General features: G+C 41.5%; 1 protein-coding gene across 1 annotated transcript in view; it reads right to left on the bottom strand.

The window, feature by feature from the left end:
* The window catches only part of ppfia4 (PTPRF interacting protein alpha 4), a 53,830-nt gene that overhangs the window by 3,611 nt on the left and 31,449 nt on the right, over positions 1-18,770 (bottom strand). Inside the window, exons 2-25 of the mRNA XM_029503301.1 lie at positions 13,291-13,392; positions 12,990-13,154; positions 12,352-12,426; positions 11,700-11,771; positions 9,757-9,978; positions 8,917-9,051; positions 7,972-8,106; positions 7,688-7,771; positions 6,816-6,947; positions 6,637-6,699; positions 5,996-6,087; positions 5,759-5,888; positions 5,167-5,342; positions 4,118-4,346; positions 3,971-4,006; positions 3,769-3,890; positions 3,273-3,385; positions 3,122-3,203; positions 2,905-2,986; positions 2,502-2,702; positions 1,955-2,017; positions 1,529-1,555; positions 497-672; positions 212-309 (exon numbers count right to left, since the gene is read on the bottom strand). Coding sequence (XP_029359161.1) covers positions 212-309; positions 497-672; positions 1,529-1,555; positions 1,955-2,017; positions 2,502-2,702; positions 2,905-2,986; positions 3,122-3,203; positions 3,273-3,385; positions 3,769-3,890; positions 3,971-4,006; positions 4,118-4,346; positions 5,167-5,342; positions 5,759-5,888; positions 5,996-6,087; positions 6,637-6,699; positions 6,816-6,947; positions 7,688-7,771; positions 7,972-8,106; positions 8,917-9,051; positions 9,757-9,978; positions 11,700-11,771; positions 12,352-12,426; positions 12,990-13,154; positions 13,291-13,392 — 2,812 coding nt within the window. The remainder of the gene's footprint in view (positions 1-211; positions 310-496; positions 673-1,528; positions 1,556-1,954; positions 2,018-2,501; positions 2,703-2,904; positions 2,987-3,121; positions 3,204-3,272; positions 3,386-3,768; positions 3,891-3,970; positions 4,007-4,117; positions 4,347-5,166; positions 5,343-5,758; positions 5,889-5,995; positions 6,088-6,636; positions 6,700-6,815; positions 6,948-7,687; positions 7,772-7,971; positions 8,107-8,916; positions 9,052-9,756; positions 9,979-11,699; positions 11,772-12,351; positions 12,427-12,989; positions 13,155-13,290; positions 13,393-18,770) is intronic.

Here is an 18,770-nt window from a genome sequence, read left to right as displayed (position 1 = left end):
ATATGTGGCGCTCTGGATCATAAGGCTGTAGGCCTGCTTCAGTTGGCTTTTTGACAGTCTAAGATGCAGCTGTTTCAATGCTCAAGTCAAAATGACAGTTTATAAAATTGCTAGGAGGTACTCTGGCCTGATGGGGTCGTGAGTGAAAATTGTTGTTTGATTGTGTTTAAAATCTGTGTGTTGTTCTGCTCTGTGTGTGTGTGAAGTGTACCTTTCATGTCATGTTGACTGTCCTCTCTCCGACGCTCCAGGTCTTTTCTGTCATAATTGAGTCTCTTCAAGCACATAATCCCATACTGCAGACTAGCCCTAATACAACATATACACACATGACAGAGTGACAGAGCAAACAAGTCCACACGCACAAACACCCACACAGAAAAGGATAAGCACATATGCATCACAAGCCTTCTCATCTCCTTTGCTTAAATATACAGTTGGCAGATGAAAGCAAAGGCTGATCAAACAGCAGCTGAGTTAATCATCATGGACAGACCTATGGAAGCTGTCCACCATCTTCAGGTGGCTCCTTAGGTCCTTCTTGGTCAGGTGATCCAGCATGCGCGCGTCCACCAGACACTCCATGAAGTAGGAGCGGTACTGAGGCAGACCAAGACTGGGCAACCACTCATTCCCTATCCACTCATGATTCATGTCTCCATAGGCCAGAGTCTACACAGAGAGGATGTCATGATTATACACTTGCATGTGTTCATGGCAGTCTCCCCAACATCATGTGAGTTTGAGCTTGCATCATTGTGAGACCAAAATTAACTCAAAGTCGTCAGTTTGACGTGTCACATCAGCGAAAGCAAAGGTGTTACTAATAACATTAACACTGTGCATGCTCGCTCACTGTCATTTCTTTATGGGATACTAAAATGGAACTGAGCCATTGTTAATGTTATTTGCTACACCACTGATTTTCCTGCAGTGACAAGGCAAGGTGTCTAATGTAAAAAACAGAAACCAAAAACTTGTACACAGATCTATCTGAGATCTAAACATGTATGGCAGGATGGTAAAATCTCAGGTTGATACTGGCTGGAGTTTTGAAGGGAAATACAACTGATCAGCAGAGTCAATGTCCCAATACGTCGTTGAAGAGTTACACTTTGTCTTATTGCGACCAACTGTGAGCTGGGGAAAACACCTATGAGAAGTGGTGCAGAAAACAGTTATATAGTGGAAACACCTGTGTAGGTGGACCATGCATGGGAGGGATGGTCAGCTACTACAGCTTGCTGGGGCATCAACAGTGTGCAAAATGTTGGCCAGATATTGTTTCATTATGCAGATCATTTTATTTGAATATGTAATATTCGTCTAAACCTTGGTCTTTAAATTTTTTTCTGTGCACAATATCTAAAAGTGACACCCTGCTGCTCTATGTCCTCAAGAAAGCTCTTTGTTAATGTAAAATCTCACATCGTGTTTTATTTGAGTACAGCATATAATGCTTCAAATACCCTTCAAATACGTTTCAGTGTGTGAATGTAGACAGATATTAGTGAGTCTGTGACCTCACCTGTGCCCAGCTGCCCTCCTCATTCTCCTGGGAGGCAGCAAGGTAGAGACAACATACAGGATTAGAGAGAAGGGGTTACCAAACACACATGTTCAAAGACACACTCATGCATACACACCCTGTCCACAGTCATGCACACATAAAGCAGTTTTTTTTTTTTTTGGCAGTTTCTACTCTGCAGCTAAGCTCCAAACTTATCAGCGAATTGCCATTGCACATCATCACATCACATGACCACAGATTACATTAGTTGCATCCGACACCCACAGACAAATACCAACATGAACACAAATTGCGTAGATGTAGCGGGTATTTAAAGGGGTCTACTGGGAGAGGACATATGTGAGTCGCGGTGGGGACAGTGTGGGTGTGAGAGAGTGTATAGTGGGGGATAAAAGGGAAGGGGAGCACCCAGATGGTACTGACCGCTTTGGTGGAAGAAGCCAGGTTCTCCATCTCTTCATGAGTCACCCACACATTTCCGGAGGACTGCTCAGAGGACAAAAACACACCCGAACACAAACGCACACAGCAACAAAAACACACCCAAGAATGCACTCGTGTGTATTTTCACACATACCAACCCCCACACAAACACACACACCAAGACAAACATTGTGTTGAGTGATGCCAAGGGAGGGAGTGTATTTCAGGCAGGTAGCTTGTAGCTATATCTGGTACAATGTGTGCCATTTTCCCACAAAACCCCATGCAATTATGGCACCAGAAAAGGACATGTCAGTCCAGCCGGAGACAAGCCTCTATTGTGTTCTTAGCAGAAGAGCAGAAAAAGCCAGGAAGAGTGTCAGGTCAGTCCAAGGTGCAGTGAAGGTTTGGCTAAACAGTGGAGGTTTTGTGTGTACCGAAGTAGTAGATAATGTGTTAATTAATTTATTAGATTTTTTTTTACATTTACATCCTAGAAAAAAATGGCTGTGTTCCATGTAGCTCTATCTGGGTGCATTTCATTTACCGTTCTGGATGTGAGTGGGGCAGAGGGGCTAGTTAGGGAGACCATCTCCTGGATGGCCAGGCGGAGTTTGAGTCTGTGCAGAGGGTTGCTGATGCCGATCTCCCTCTGGATCTCTGTGTCAGACAAAGCTGACATGATGGCTCCGCTCTTCACGTTGGCACGACAGGCGGCCACATACCAGGCTGGCATACCCACCCACAGCTGGTGAGATTCATCAAGACATTCAACGTCACCACCATTGTAGCCATAAAAGGTCCGACACAAGGAGAAGTGAGTGCAGATCAGGCTCATATTGTCAGTCTACTGTTTGATATCAATGCATTCCCTTTTATGTGAGACATGGTAGCAGCCTGAAATAGAGACATTTATGGTTGGAGACTCTTAAAGCAGCTCAGAGGAATACCTCTAGCCATGAGACGACAGTGGGTCCATCCCACTGGGCAAACGGCAGGCCTCTTTTCCTGGCATCTTCTAGAAGCTCATGTCTAAAGAGGAAATAGGAAATAAAAGAAAAAGAGGAGAGAAATACCAAATAGGAGAACAGGTAAGTAACTAAAAAACACAAGACAAAGAGAAAGAAAAACAGACATACAAAGTCAAAAAAAGAAAGAATGTGTTACTTCTTTTTCATCCTGCGGTCCCTCTCAGCTTGAGTGCCCAGTTTCCCCAGAGTCATAGTGTCACCGATGCTCATCTCAAAGTCTGAAATACAGCATTAGATTGTTAATTCATATCTTTGTAAATCACACATGATATTCATCTACATTGTACCTGTTAAGGATGGCAAGGGTTGCCCATCCCTGCTCACTGTCTGGTCCATTCGACCCTTTTCCTTCTTCCCAAACAATCGGCCGATGGATGACTTGATGCCCTTCTTTTGCTTCCTGCAAACAAATAATGATGAGCAGGATCAAAAGGATTTGCATGAAAATATACAGTCTGATATATTATATTCTGTTCATTAGAGAGATATGACTTTAGTTAGTTATCGGTGATGCTATGGTTGCTTGGTTTGTACCCATGCGGCAGGTTAGTATCAGTCATCTACACTATTTCATAATTCAACCTTTTTGTTTCATGGATTCTCATGTTTACTGGGGCATAAGACGCAACACGCCTCAAAGATTATATGAGCCTTGCTTTTGTCTGTATCCATAGCAACAGTTGTCTGTGGGGTTTTGTCCAAAATATAAATCTAATTGTCGAGTTGGAGGGGAAGGATCAGCTTGGGAAAGAGTTCCCATCTGTGTCTGTGTGTGTTTTTTACCCTCGACCATCCTCCAAACTGCCTGTGAACTGGGCAAAATTGGTTTCCAGCCGTAAACTGCGAGGAGAAGAGGGAGGCGAGGTCTCACACTTGATCGTAGCTTTGTCCACCTCCACGGGGGACTGAAAGGGTTACAAAAACAACCAGGTACAAAGGCCACAGTCAAACATAAAAGCCATACAATTTTATTTTGCAAACTTACAGCTACTTTCCTGCGGTGTTTCCTCAAGTCACTGGGCTGTTAAAAGACAAAGACACACAAAAATGACCCACAGTTTTTGTCCGTCAGCATGATCTGTCTGTGTGTGTGTGTGAGAGCATGCGTGGTAGGATTTGTGTGCTCTCTGACCAGAGTCATGATGCCCAGATGGTGGCTGGTATTGCGTCCGTGGTGTTTCGGTGTGGAATGACCACTGGTGGGTGGGGAGGAGGAGGATGCCAGGGACTGGGCAGTAGCCGAGGTTGGCAGAGCCCGGGGTCGAAGTGTCACGTTGAGTCCATCCATGCTGCCACTGTTCACACGGGACTCAATCTCATCGGAGCGCAAGTCTGCTGACTCTCTCTCAACCTGTATCATTCTGACATACATGAACACGCACACACACAGTCAAGTTATTATGATACTTTAATTAACATTAACAAAGAAACTTTACAATATGATATATATATGTGATGATATGATACCATAGTTTTTTGTTCTGCATGTATGTTACAGACAAATCCTTATTCACTTACATTTCTATTTGTTATTATCACTATTTTCATTTTCAAGTATGTTTTTCTTATATTGTTCTGTTCTCATTGTTTTCAACATACTTGAATGGACTGTATTTCTATAATCAAAGAAATAATTATAAAATAATAAACAATAGCCCTGATTTTCTTTTGTCTACTACAATTAAGTTTTTGCAAATATATTGATCAGTACTCATTAAGAATACATTTTTTTAAGTATGTAAAACCAAGATTATATTATTTGAAGGTGGTATAGAAGCATGATGCAGCTTGTTTGTATTTCTTGCCCAGAGGTCTTGTCTGAGGTGAAAGGGTTAGGGTTAGGGACTATGCTTACTGTAAACTGCAATAAACAGTGGTTTCCTCAAGCAGGATGCACAGCTGAAGTGTACATGTAATCAACCCTTTATCTATCTGCTACGATCAGTTCTGGTGAATGTTGTCTGGCCACAGGCCTTTATATACTTTAACAAGCAGCAGCACCTTTATTTTTTCAGATATCTTTAAAATGTGCCCTCCACTATAATTATTTATTGTATTATCTTTAATACTTTGTACCCCTCTTATCTGTATCCTGTTTCTTGCTGCTGCCCTGACCCGATTTTCCCATGGGGATCAGGAATCTGCCATTTGCATTAATCTAATATCCCTGCTATTTGTCACCTTATCTCTTCATTGATAGCGTCAAGCTGCTCTTGGAGCATGAGAGCGAGAGTCTGAGCGTCTGATTGGCCGCTGGGGGAAAGCAGAGCAGAGCTAACATCATCATCCAGATCAGACTCTGCCTCGATGTCGCTGCCGAGGAGGTGGCTGACGCTGCCGCGCAAAGATTGGTAGTCCTGTTCAAACACCGCACACACCTTAACACAACAAACACATATGAGCTTTAGAACAAATTAATGCATCTAAAGAATGTGCTACATGAAAAATTCCTGATTAAACACACACATTAAAAATACAATTGGACACTCATGGAAATATGTGGATGGACAAGAAACTTACATCAGACAGCATGTCCACAGCAGCAGGTGAGAGAGAGACAGAAAGATAGAGAGGTTAGTAAAGAATGGTAAGTTAGAAATGAAGATCAACATAACCAAGCACTGACATTTATTAGCAAAGCAGACATGAACTTGGACACAGTACTGGCAGAAAGCTGTATGTAGCTCACACATGAGTTTGTGATTTTTAAGTTGTTTGGTGTATGGTGAAGTGAAGAGTTGTGGACTTGCTTTGGTCTGGACATTATTAGCACCTTGTTTGGGTCATCCCGTAGCGCTGACAGTCTGCCCTTCTGTGCTCGCCTAATCACGGTTGTGCTGTAATGACCATCTTGGCCCTCCACCACAGAGAAGCGAAGGTCACTGGAGCTACCCAGGTGCGACCTGGGATCAGATACACACACATTTATAGAAGATATTACCCCTGATAATTTCTAAAGTACAGTGTTCGAGGGTGAGTATGAAAGAACATGTGAGGTATATTTCTCTACCGAGGATGAGTTCCATCGCCAAAGACCCCACTGCGACGTTTCAGATGATCAATCTCATTTCTCAATTTCTCAATCTCTCCAATCAGCCGTTCCTAAAGGAGGGAGGAGCATTATGGGATGTACATTCATATTGTGAACTCAAGTAAAGTAAAGTAAAGCTAAAGTATAGCTAGTCCAACTCTGTCTACAGGTATTAAGAATAGCAGGCCAAGAAACATTCAGAAATTCATCTTAAAACAAGCTTTTACAAGTAATACGATGCATATATTACTAAAGTTTAAGGTATGCAGAGTTTGTTATCCATTATAATAATAAAAATAATAACACCATTTATTTTTAAGCATCTTTCAGGGCATTCAAGGAAATCAAATATACAGTAGTAACAGTGAATAATCCAACAAGGCATGAAACATAAAATAAATTAGAATAGATAAAATAAATATGATTGGGTATAAAGCTGGAACGGGACAGAACCAGGTTATCTGCACAAGCTTCATATTTAAACAATTCCTGAAGCACTGAATTGTAGTTGGTCAAACTACATTATTTAGTTTTGTTATAGCAGGTTCTACCTCAGATTATGGGGGAGGGTGGTGATGGGTAGTGTGACTGTGGGGAATTTCTCTATAAATTTTACTGACCCTTGTGTGGTGAAATTCTTCAAGTTGTTTCTGGCAGTTCTCCAGGTCCTGTATAAGCGAGTTCTAGACAAAAGAAGCCATGAAAGATGTTCAATGGCAGTCTTTAATCCATGTAGAACATGTCTTAGACTGCATGTATCAGCAATAGTTGAGTGTGTGTCTGTGTCTACAGGCCCTGCCTTGTCCTCCAGGGCTGCCATGCGTTCTTTCAAATGGAGCTGCAGCCTTTCGTTGGACTCCGTGAGTAGACGATCCACAGTGTCAGACAAGCGCTTGTTGTGCTCTTCATTCATTTTCTCCCTCTGACGAGCCTGATGAGCAGAGGTGGAGAACACCAGACGGGAGGAATAACATCATGAAATTTTCTCTTTGATGCAGGTTCCATCTGAGTGTATTTATGAGGCTAATCAAACCTCTCGGTGTGGATTAAAGGATGAACTGTACATTTATCCCAGATCACCAGCTGACAAATACAACATTGTATCTGACAACTAGAGTGATTTAATTACAGTCATTTGCACGATGATGAAAAAGGGTTAAATTCCTCATCAATCTGAAACGCTGAGCTTATTACAGATTCTACAGTAATTTCATTACAGTAAATTAGCACAGTCAAACAAATACACATCTGCATCCTCAGGAAGCTCCTATCACTAAATATAGTCATGAGATCGCACAGAGAAAGAGAAATTAGCCTTGCGTGAATTATTCAGAGTCTAAAGATAGCAACCAATCAGTCTTGTGGGAGGGAGGAGGCATGTGTTGCAGCAAAATATGTGGATTTGGTTCAAATTCACGCAACAATGCGCAAGGAAAATAGAGAGCACTTCATATGTGTGTCTGTGTGGATGTGAGGTGTATGCATGATGGAGCACAGAGCCAAGAGCCAAAGCGCCCAACTAATGTGAAGCATCAGCCCACACATACACACGCACGCATACACACATCTTCGTGAGAGGTCAGGGAGCCCCTGCAGGGCCCGTGGGTGCATGCACTCACGCGTATTCATACGTACACACCCAAACACATTCGCATACAATCACACACGCACCCTTCCTAGCTCTTGGTTCTTTTCATCCAATTGTGATTCCAGCTGTCTGAGCCGCTCCTCCACATTGCCATGACGCTCCTCAGCCTGCAGGGGGAGACACACACATGTAAGTTCATGGGGCTCTATAAACTCTGAAACAACTGATGTTTATTTGAGTGCTTCAATATACTTTGTGACTATAAATCAATGACATTGATTTTAATTTATCAATATCCTTGGTTACAGTCTGTACAGTTGTGTATTACTGCTGGGCCTGTCTGTGTGTGTCTGTGTGTATGCGTTGCCTTGGAGAGCGCCGCTACTCTCTGTGCCAGCTCAGCCTCCACCTCTGGCAGAGTCTCTGCCTTCCTCATGGTCTGAGCCAGTCTCTGTTCTGCCATCTCCAGCATCTCCTGCAGCTGGCGCACCTTCTCTTCACTCTGACATACACAAACACACGTGCACGAATAAACACACAGACACCCATCCACACACACACACACACACACAAATAAAGAGGAGAGAGGGAGAGATTAGTGCAAACACAAGAGAAGTGGAACTAGTATAGTGCAGTTAGAGAATAACAAAGCTGGGACACACAGGTCTGAGTGGAGGATGTTGCTGGTATTTCCCATGTGGCTATGAACTCAGATTCACCCTGAACTACACATGAACCTTTGAGTGGGATGTCTCTTTTGCTCATTCACCTAAGTGAATGTGTCATTCTACAGGATCTTGAATGCACGGTCATACGTCAGGAAAAACATTGATTTTCTTATTTTGTTTCTATCCTAGCTTCATTATAGATGGCATGGTGCAGAGAATGAAACATGAAATATTTTACAAGAAGGACATGGAGAGGGATGGGGGGGGAGTGAAACTCAGTTGTCACCTTGCATCAAGTTAATTTGTGCCATTTTTAGTGTCACTGAACAGAACATCAGGTAACACATCCAGGGAAACCTGAATATAACATAATAATGACACAACATATGAAAAAATCTTATTTTTCAAGCTTATGTCAGGGTTCTTTAAGTTGTGACAGAGCAGTTTTCAAAATTGGTTTGGCACCACCTGAGCTTTAGTAGAACTGCTCAAGTTAGTTTAATGTAACAGGATGTGACATTAAACAATTATTAATGATATTTTACTGTTGATTGATGACAATTTATGAAGCACACAGTTATCTAAGAGGCCTACATATGGCTTTGTGTGTGTGTGTGTGTGTGTGTGAGGGTGTTGTGTGTCACCTGTCGGTGCAGGGAGTCCTTGGTGGCCAGCTCATTCTCCAGCTTGTCGTTGAGGTCATGGATGTGTGTGGTCTCCCGCTGGGCAGCCAGGTAGCGCTTCTCCAATGTTGTTATCCTCTCCTCCATGTCCTCTCTCTGCAGAGGGAAAGATGCAACACATGAGCAATAAGGTCCACGATGAAGCTAAAAGTCAAAATCAGTTTAATTAAGAATAAACTGAATTTACGTATCTCAAGATTTTAAATGGCTCTAAAATGTTTTCGAAAGATTTCCATTAAAATTTTCAATTTTTGTATCATGTAACAAAAGCGTCCATCAACAGCACACAGGCCTCAAGAAAATGTTGCAAAAACACTATTATAGTCACTTCATCAGTTAATGAACTTTGTTTTAGAACTATGTGGTAACTGCTGACACATCCGTGTTATCATCATTTCACATCTATAGTTTAGTCAGTAGTACACAGCATTAGCTGATAATCATTGTAAATAGAGCTATAGTTGTAGTTTTGCCCCAATCAATGAGTTTTGAGAAACACCTTTTTTAAGTTTCTCCTGGTTGTAGTAATATCATAGGCAACACATTGCACATGTTCAACCACTTTCAGCCATGTACTATCATGACGTTTCTTAATGACATGGTCAATAAAGCTCTATTTTTCAAATAAATACACTCTTGAACACTCTCTATAAATAAATACAATCTCTATGAATATATTGTATGAATAAATAAAAGTTTTCTCCTTATGAAACAGCAGATTATTAAATTTCATTGTCGTTTTTGCAGCCTCTGGTTGTCTGTTTTTCTAACAGAAGAACAGCAGGGGCCCTTCAGTCTCACCTCTCTCTGTTCTCTCTGTTGTTTGATTGATAGCTCCTCGCTGCGACTCAGTTCACGCCGTGCGTTTGCAAGCTCTGCCTCCAGCTCTACCACATGGGCATTTAGACTGGCACAGTGCTCACGGCTCTGAGCCAGCTCCTTATTGGTCCGGTCAACCAGCTCCTGAAGTTCAGATACTCGGCTGCCATCATCGTGAACATCTATGGAGCCATTGGGCAGTCTCTGTGAGGCAGACATACAAATTCATACATACACACACATAATGTTTTATCTTAGGACTGAGAACATTGAGAGTTTTTTGAGAACTGATGAAGTTGGATGGCCCAAATAGAAAAGTGCTGGTTTTTATGTATGCTGGGTCGGATTGTGTGAGGTGAGACTACCATGTTGTTGTTCTCTTCCTTTCACATTTCGAGGTGCAGTTGCTTCCAAGACCTTAATTAAGCAAACCTTTGGGGAGACATATTCAGACTGGCAACTCAGTGGGCAGCCAAAGTTAGCTTTGACCCCCCTCCACTGCCTCATGTTCTCCTTTTGCTTTCTAATTATTACCTAACAAAAACAAAAGCAAGCAAACAAACTGCCATGTCCTGAAACTTGGTGTTGCCTTGTCATTTCCTGTTTTATTTTGAAATTCCTATTCTCGTGTTTCAGTTTGCTTACGCTTCCTCTTGTGCCCGTCTGATCGCCTTTCCTGCCCTGATGTTGTTCACCTGCTCGTCATTACCTTGTGTATATATATAGTCTGCATCTCCTGTTGTCCTGTGCTGTAGAACTAAGCCATCTCACAGTTAAATGTCCTTTGCCTTGTCCAGTTTCCTGCGTTTTGCTGAGTTTGCTCTTTTGTGTCAAGCGTGGCATTTTTTTTTCACCTTTTGTTTCTAATTCTATGGTCATTTACAAGCATTTGCTTGCCCCTTTTGTTGCTACTTCTGCTCTTCATTATTCATTGCTTCGTGAGTGTTTTTGAGTTGTTAATAAATATTTCCTAATTTGCTACTTTGTCTCACGAGATGTGCGTTTGGGTTCAGATTCGTGCCATTCTGTCACAAACACTGGGAGTAATAAAGCTTCATGGATATGAAGCTGTGTGACAAGCGACACATGATGATTTATGTAATTGTGCATAAGTTTAGTCACCATTAGTCTTACTAAGTTACATGGGAAACACCACTACATCTGCTGACAATCTGTAGCAATGAATGGGTAGGATATGGACCTAAGAGTTTCTTGGTTGAATCTACTTTCCTGAAAAGGTACATGTGTCAAAGATGTTTTGGTGGTGTTCTAAGGTTGGTTGTGTGTTGTGTGTAAATGCACTGTCATAAGGGTCCAGACAGTTCACACTCATACATCCAAACTACCTGTTAATACTCAGACTCTGGCCAGTCCTCTCATCGCCTGTGGCTATCCTTTGATAGACTCATCTGCTCTCATCTTTCTTAAGAGCAAGTTATTGATTTATCAAGTTTAATTATTCTTTAAATAAAAACATATTGACTTCTTTTGCTTTTTCAATCAAGCAGTAAAAGAGCCAAAGAAAGTGGCTCTTTTACTGCTTTTGTTCGACTGCTGTCCCATACAGAATAAGTCTTCTTTCCAGGTACAAACTACTGTTTGATCAAGGTTTTCGTTACCCCCTGTGGATGGGTCCACAGTTACATAATGTTTACTTGTGTCAGGGTGAGCTTCAAACCAGAGAGTACAGGACTCAAACAGAGAACAAATGCAACTAATGTTATCTGAATTATCGGAAAGGTCATACTGAATTACAATCCAGTCCATACACTTGCACAGTTTATATTAAGTACTGTATATATGAGCAGATGTGTTAATGTGTAGGCTAGGATACAAAGAAAGTGACCAATAGCCATGAGAAAAAATACTACAGGTTGAAATCAAATAAAGCACAGAGCAGAAAAACAATCACACAGCAGGAAGACCTTCCATGTAGGTTTGGATCCATCTGTTCGCTCCACCGTGTCTCCATCCTTCCTTTGTCTCACCATGTTCAACTGCAGCATAGATTAAAAAGAACAAAAAACAAGAACAGAATAAGCAACGTCACACATTTACCACCTTTCTTTTTCCTTAGTGAATCAAAGACAGCTCAGCCTCCCCAAGGGAAGGCTGGCTCTCCGGCTGCCAGCATCCTTGAGACTACACGCTCTAACAAACTTTGCATAACTACAAATATGAATTATTCTCAGAATGGAGGAAGACTGTGCAGCGGAGTGTCTCACTGAGGGTCTGTTCCTCTTAAAAAACTATGATCAGAGCAGCCTATCAAGCCTTGACTTAAAATCCTATATAGGCCACTGGGGTTCTGCTTAGACTTTGCCTGCTCTGAATATTCAGCACTGTTCTATCTTTAGATTTATCTTTCTGTATTGATATTTTTTAATAGATGAGCAAAGGCATTCACTATGTGTGTGGTTGAGTGTGTGTGTATATGAACGGCATGGTGAGAAGACAGAGCCTCTCACCCAGCGTGGCACTTGGAGTGTATATTAAATCAGACAGGAGGTTTCACCAGATGCTAGGGACTGAACAGATGTTTCAGTCACCAATAACTGCACTTTTTAGCACACATACCTCTTGTGTGGTAGCTGCTAGCTGTCCCTCCAGGGTGGCCACCCTTTCCAGAGCCACTCGAAGCCTCTCACGTACCTGAAAAAAAACAAAACAAAACAGGGAACACATATCATTATAAAGAGCAAAAACACAAAGATGTGCCTGTATAACTTGCAAGAGAGTTGATACAATTTATCAACCCTGAGAACTTAATAATTTGTTATTACTTTAATTGCTGCCATGATTTTCAGATTTAAAAATTTTCCTCTTACATAAATTAATTCTAATGTTTATAAGCTTTGTTTCATCTACCTGCATGTACCTTACCGCAATTACCTGATGCTCCATTTCACTGTTAATTAAAACTCAAGACTTTCTCCATCTTTTTCACATTACAAGCCTTTCAGAAATAGCTCCTCTCTTTATTTGAGGAGGACTTTTACTCTGAAACTCAGGAATACTTGATATTAACAGCTTAATATGTTAAACAACTTAAACTGACATTAACAGCTTAAAACAGCTAACATCAGAACCGAGCTAATTTGACCTGACGTTACCAAGTGAGGCAATTTTTTTTCTCCTGTGTTTATTTGTTAGAACAGGATGACCCTCTTACAGTTGTGTGTGTGAGCATTTGTACATTCGAGCAATGAGTCCACCTTTTCATCCAGAGCCTTGTGGTGTTCAAACAGCGACTTCAGAGCTTTGAGGACCTCCACCTCACTAGAGACTCCAGATGGTGGAGGTGCTTGTCTTTTCACCACTGTCATCCTCAGACTGCGTTCGTGACGAGACACCAGACACTCCAGGTGTTCCAGCAGCAGCTACAGCGCACACACAAGCAAGGAGAACCAAAGAGAATACTAATTTCAAGCTTAGAAAAATTATTTGCTTTCATCAGCATCAGCATCACCACACACTCACACTTATGCATACACACGCACAAACACACACACATACCCTGGTGTTGTTCCTTTCAGCTTTCAGCTCAGATATTTCTTCCTCTTTCTCCAGCAGCTGTTCCCGGCATATGTTCAGCTCCTTCGTCAGGGTGGCAAACTCCTACATAACAAACACACCAGGGGTGGACAGTAACGAAGTAAATTTACTTGAGTACTTTACTTAAGTACAGTTTTTGAGCATCTGGTTACTTTACTTGAGTACTATTTTTGCAGGATACTTTTACTTTCACTTCACTACATTTGAAGGAAAAATATTGTACTTTTTACATTTCTATTGATGCTCTTGTTACTCCTACTTTTGTGCTAGTCTAACATTACTAGTTCATTGTTTTTGTAACACACACACCTCTGTGCTTGCTCCAGGTAAGAATATGGCCACGATGTATAATCCTCATCCGACCTGGATTATTTCTCCATCACGATCGGCTCCTTCTTCATTATACATCGTGGCCAAATTATTACCTGAACACGCATTAGCTTGTATCCAGAGTTTGGATGTCTTCTGTGGACATCACTGACAACAACACGGTCCAACTCCTCATCACTCAGCAGAATACAGGTCTGTCTTTCTGCACAAAAAACATTAACAACGAGTAATGTCCCGGTCCTTGTGTGTGTTGTTGTGTCAGAAACGGTGGAGTACTTCTTCTAAATTTGCGGCCAATATCTTTGTCGGAAAGTGCGGAAATAGATGACGTTTTGTGTCGGGCTTTAATACAAGCTAGGCTAACGGACGTTAGCATTAGAGCTGGCCAGCGATAACCGCTTCATTTACACCCTGAACTGGGAAACAGAAATATTATATTTATTTCTTTTGGTGGCCTTGCAAGTAATGTGTGACGTAGTCAGCACGTAGCCATGTTGTGTTGTGCGTACACTTGCAGAGAAGCCTGTTTGTCCTCTCTCCGGTGAATGCCAGCTGTAGCCGCTGTAAGCTTTATAGTCAGTGTGATGAAACTCATAAAAGTGCTGTGTTGTGATGTTGGAAGGAATAAAATAGCTGAATAAAACCGGTCCATGTGTTCAGCTACTACACTTCTCCGTGTGTGCGACTGCTAGTTACCATGGTTACCGGCATCAACAAGTCAAGCTAAGGTGAAACGAGACTTAGCTTTATAGCTAGCTACGCTAGCATAAGCTGAGCTAGCTAAAGTGCGGAGCTGCGACACTAACTCACTAATTCTCACCTCCTTTTTTGCCGTCAACCTCCATCTATGACAAGAAGTACCACCATAAAAGGAGGCAGAGGAGGACCTACACATGGAGCACACAGGACTGTCTATTAATCAAGCTGAACATCAGAGACAGCAACACAAGGTAACACGCAGCACATCAAGCAGAGACCGGACCCCGGAGTTTGAGACTATGTTTATTGTGTCCAAATAAAATATGTTTTGTACAGACGAGAATCTGGACCCCTCCAGAGACTAGAGACCAGACCAGATCCCTCCAGAGACCGCTTCTTTAGGGCCTCTTTAACTGAAGGTATGTTTGAGCTATAAACATGTCTGTAGCAGAATCACATCAGTGTATTGTATAATGACAATACAGCTACTTTTTTATACTTTTACTTTAGTAATATTTTTACAAAGCTACTTTTACTTGTATTGGAGTAATATTTGACAAGGAGTATCTGTACTTTTACTCAGGTAGTGAAGTTGTGTACTCTGTCCACCTCTGAAACACACACGTTCTGCTCAACATAATGGGCTCCTCTTTTGTGAAACTGAGAGGCTTTAATCTTTCAGTGCAAACAAAAATGGATGTGGCTGATCAGTTTTTGGTAGCAAAAGCACTCCCGTCACACAGGACAGTACATGATGTTGTTAACATTCGTGGAAGGATTTCTTCTTCTGTATGAAAAGTTGCTGCAGTTTAGATTGGAAAGAGAGATGCTGAATGGGGCCATTTTCTGTACACTGGAGCTAAAAGGTGGTCGGAGCGAGTGGAAACTTTATAACAAACTATGCACCAAAGTGGCACTGTGTTATCAGATTCACAAAATTAAACTTTGGCTGTTTGCCCATCTCTTTGTTTTTGGAGCAATAAAATTTCAGCAGCAAGCCAGCAGACTGAACACAGCTGTTCTGTTCGTGTTGGGGCCTCTATAGAAAGACAGGTAGAAGGTTGGCAGACTACAGACAACTGCGCACTGCAACACTGAATATCTGATTTTCTAAACATGTCTTGAACCTCATGAATGGTTGGAATCAAAATCTTTTTTTACATATATAATATATATTTTACAAAAAGTCATAAATTGAGTTAACAGAGAACAGTGGCATCTGTGCCATCCCTTTGTCTTTGGTAATCAAACATATCTAGTATTAAAGAGGGAATGCATTACCCAGACATGCAATTTGATATGCACTTGGCTGAAGCGTTTGTTATTATGACACTATGACCAACTATGTTTGTAACAGCAGCAGCAAAGACACACTCGCTGCAATGTGAAGGTGTCAGCCCACTGAGACATGAATATTCAGCAGTAGAGTGATATATCCCCATGTTAGCCGAAAAAGAATGGCACAATGTTTTATTTGCTTTCTCGAGGGTTCGCAGATTAGAAAAACACCAGCCACATAGCTCTGCGGTGAAGCCAAAGCCACAGCTCATTAGCGCTGCACTGCTCGGTTCTTTCATAGTTTTCTCCTATCTAAATTTTAAAATTTATTTATATATATATACACCATTGACTGTGTGTGTTGAGTGGAGTATTGAGTTCATGGATGTTCATAGCTGCACACTATTCAAGATACCAGCGCTTCGTGCCCACAACTCCACGAACAAGCGCATATTGCACATTTGATGGCCATTTTATGGTCTTTTGGAGCTGCAAGGAGTTGGCGCCATTAACTTTAATAGCTCGGGAGATGCTTGTGATGGAACTGCAGCAGTATTCTGCTGTGTGTTTGATTTTTACAGGAAATAAACTTTCATGGCATTTCACCTGGCCATTTTTCTGTTTGGGGCTAACAATTCTTTAAAAAATCCAAGTGGTCAAAGGTTTGATCAGACATCCATAGTCCATATGATTTTTTAAATAATATTGTAGTATTTTAAATGCAATAGTTGGCTGGTTAAATATTCAGCAGTTTCTTTGATGTTTCTTTTTTGCTAATAATGATAAATTCACCTGCTCAGTTCTGAAATTATAAAGTGTCCACATACTGATATCCTTCTCCTATCCTTCTCAGGTAGATGGCAGTGTAAAATCATGCCCACAAATCAGTGACACCAGAAAGTTCCCTCCTTTTTGCTCAACTAACATCTTGAGATCTGTCAATTTGAATGTCAGAGAGCACTTCGCAGCGCTCACACTCAGACCTACGGACAATTTAGAGTCACCCAAACATTATGTCTTTGGTGAGAGGAAACCCATGAACCAAACCCGAAACCGTCTTGTTGTGGGGCAACAGCGCTAACCACTATGCTGCAGTGCTACCCCTGCTGGAAGCTGATTAATTATATCTTGGCCTGTTCTGGAACAAATGAGGGTTATTTGTTTACTGAAGTGTATATGTCCGAATGTTTGTGTGCATGGATGTTGTTTGAACATCTCTTGGCATCTTTGTTGGCATTTCCTGAGATCTTGGCTTTGGTCCAAACCAATATCCAGAGGCTTATGCTCTCTGTGTTTGCCTCAAACACACACAAACAAACATGCACACTCAAAAACCCACACACACATGTGCATGCACACTCAGTTTGGCAGTCCCAAAAGCTGTGACATTGCACACTTGTAGCCTCATATTTGTCACCAATGACACGAACACTGGAGCTGACTAGGAATGTTGCTTTAATGCTGAAATAAAGAATTATCTTTGTTTTTACCCTTAAACTACATGATATGCCTGGTTGAGAATGCCTGTGGACCGGTAGACCTGCCTCCTGACCCTGGGCTGTCAACAAGTCAGGTGGAACCAGAAGAGTTGTCACCAACAGCTGTCAACAGCTGATATACAAAGATAATTTCCAGCCAAATGCAGAAATGTCTGTATTATACAGACAGGTACAGTGCTCATCTACCTTTTTTCTAGTGTTACAGAAATGGTGGTAAAGTGGTAATAAAGTCGCCATTGTTCTCTCACACTAGTCCAAATCACGAAGTCTACTGAACCTGACATGGATAGAGAGCTTTGATAATTTTGTGAATCAAAAATTGCAACAGAAATGTATTTTTCCTTTTCTAAGATGACAAACTCAGTACTTCAGAAGCTATGACTGGGCATAATGGGGGGAATGGATTTTTTCAGATCTAAAATGAAGTTATGTTTTACTGTCCTACAGCACCATTACACTGGGTGCCTCTGAAAGAAAGTCCAATACAATAACACAAACTCACAGATGTCTGGAAGGGTCTCTGGGGGTCTGGTCTAGTCTCTAGTCTCTGGAGAGGTCTGGTCTCTGGGGGGTCTGGTCTAGTCTCTTGAAGGGTCCATTTTTACTCTCAAGGCTCTGGAGGGGCTGCCTTTCACCTTAACATTCAAATGTAATGGAGTGAAAGTATCCCCCAAAAATAATACTCAAGTAAAGTACAGATACTCAAAAACTGTGCTTAAGTATAGTACTCAAGTAAATTTATTTTGTTACTGTCCACCCCTGCCCATCAGTTATGCTTTTAGTTGGAAGCTAAAAATATAACTAAGAAGTGAGGAGGAAACTGATGGGAGGAGGGAAAGTGATGGGAGGAAAGGAGAAAAATGGGTCAGATTGTTCATTTTAGTTTTCCTAATTCCACAGGGGTGCGCCAATAGACAGCTCAGTCAAATCCACCAACAGATGTTAGCGCTGAATGTCTCCTTCAATCATGGCAAAAAGACTCAACAGGCCACTGCTCGCACTCTTTAATCTACCGCTTCATCTCGTCGTCCCTTAGTCTTGTAGGACCACTCTGCTCTATCCCATTTTTCAGTTTTTCAATTGTTAAAAAGTGTAGTGTAGACAGAGGTGTGAATGTATAACTTTTGTTAGGATTATTAAATAGCAGGACAGTGCAAAAAACAAAACACTGCCACTCTAAAAACAAAAAAACGTCCATATTTAATTTCTCAAGGAGCTGTTTCTAACACCTTCCCACTGCTTTTGTTCTGTCCTTCATACTTACAAGCATGTGTTGGTGTACACAAACTATCACCATTTGCACTTTGTAATACTAAACCCCCACTCCCCTCTCCCCCCCACAAAAAAAAAAAAAAAAAAAATCTGAGCTTTCAAAATCCCAAGATGTTTATTCAACTTCACACAACAGTCAAATACAGAAGTGGCTCTGTGACAACACAGCTTCGACATCTGTCAGAGAGTATATCATACAGAGCAGAGAAGAAGGTTCTGGGCGTCTGGATAAAACGCTGCTCCTCTGCCTCCAACCACAATGTTAGATAGCAAGTGGTTACCAAACACTGCTGAGCCCAGACATTGTAAAAGGATTTCTCCCCTTCGCTTCCTTAAGCAGTTTGGGATTAAAGGATGGGGAAA

This window comes from Echeneis naucrates, chromosome 5 (genome assembly GCF_900963305.1).
Source record: "Echeneis naucrates chromosome 5, fEcheNa1.1, whole genome shotgun sequence".
In the NCBI taxonomy this organism is placed as follows: Eukaryota; Metazoa; Chordata; class Actinopteri; order Carangiformes; family Echeneidae; genus Echeneis; species Echeneis naucrates.
The sequence above is the reverse complement of the archived record's forward strand: the minus strand, read 5'-3'. Positions and strand labels throughout refer to the sequence as shown.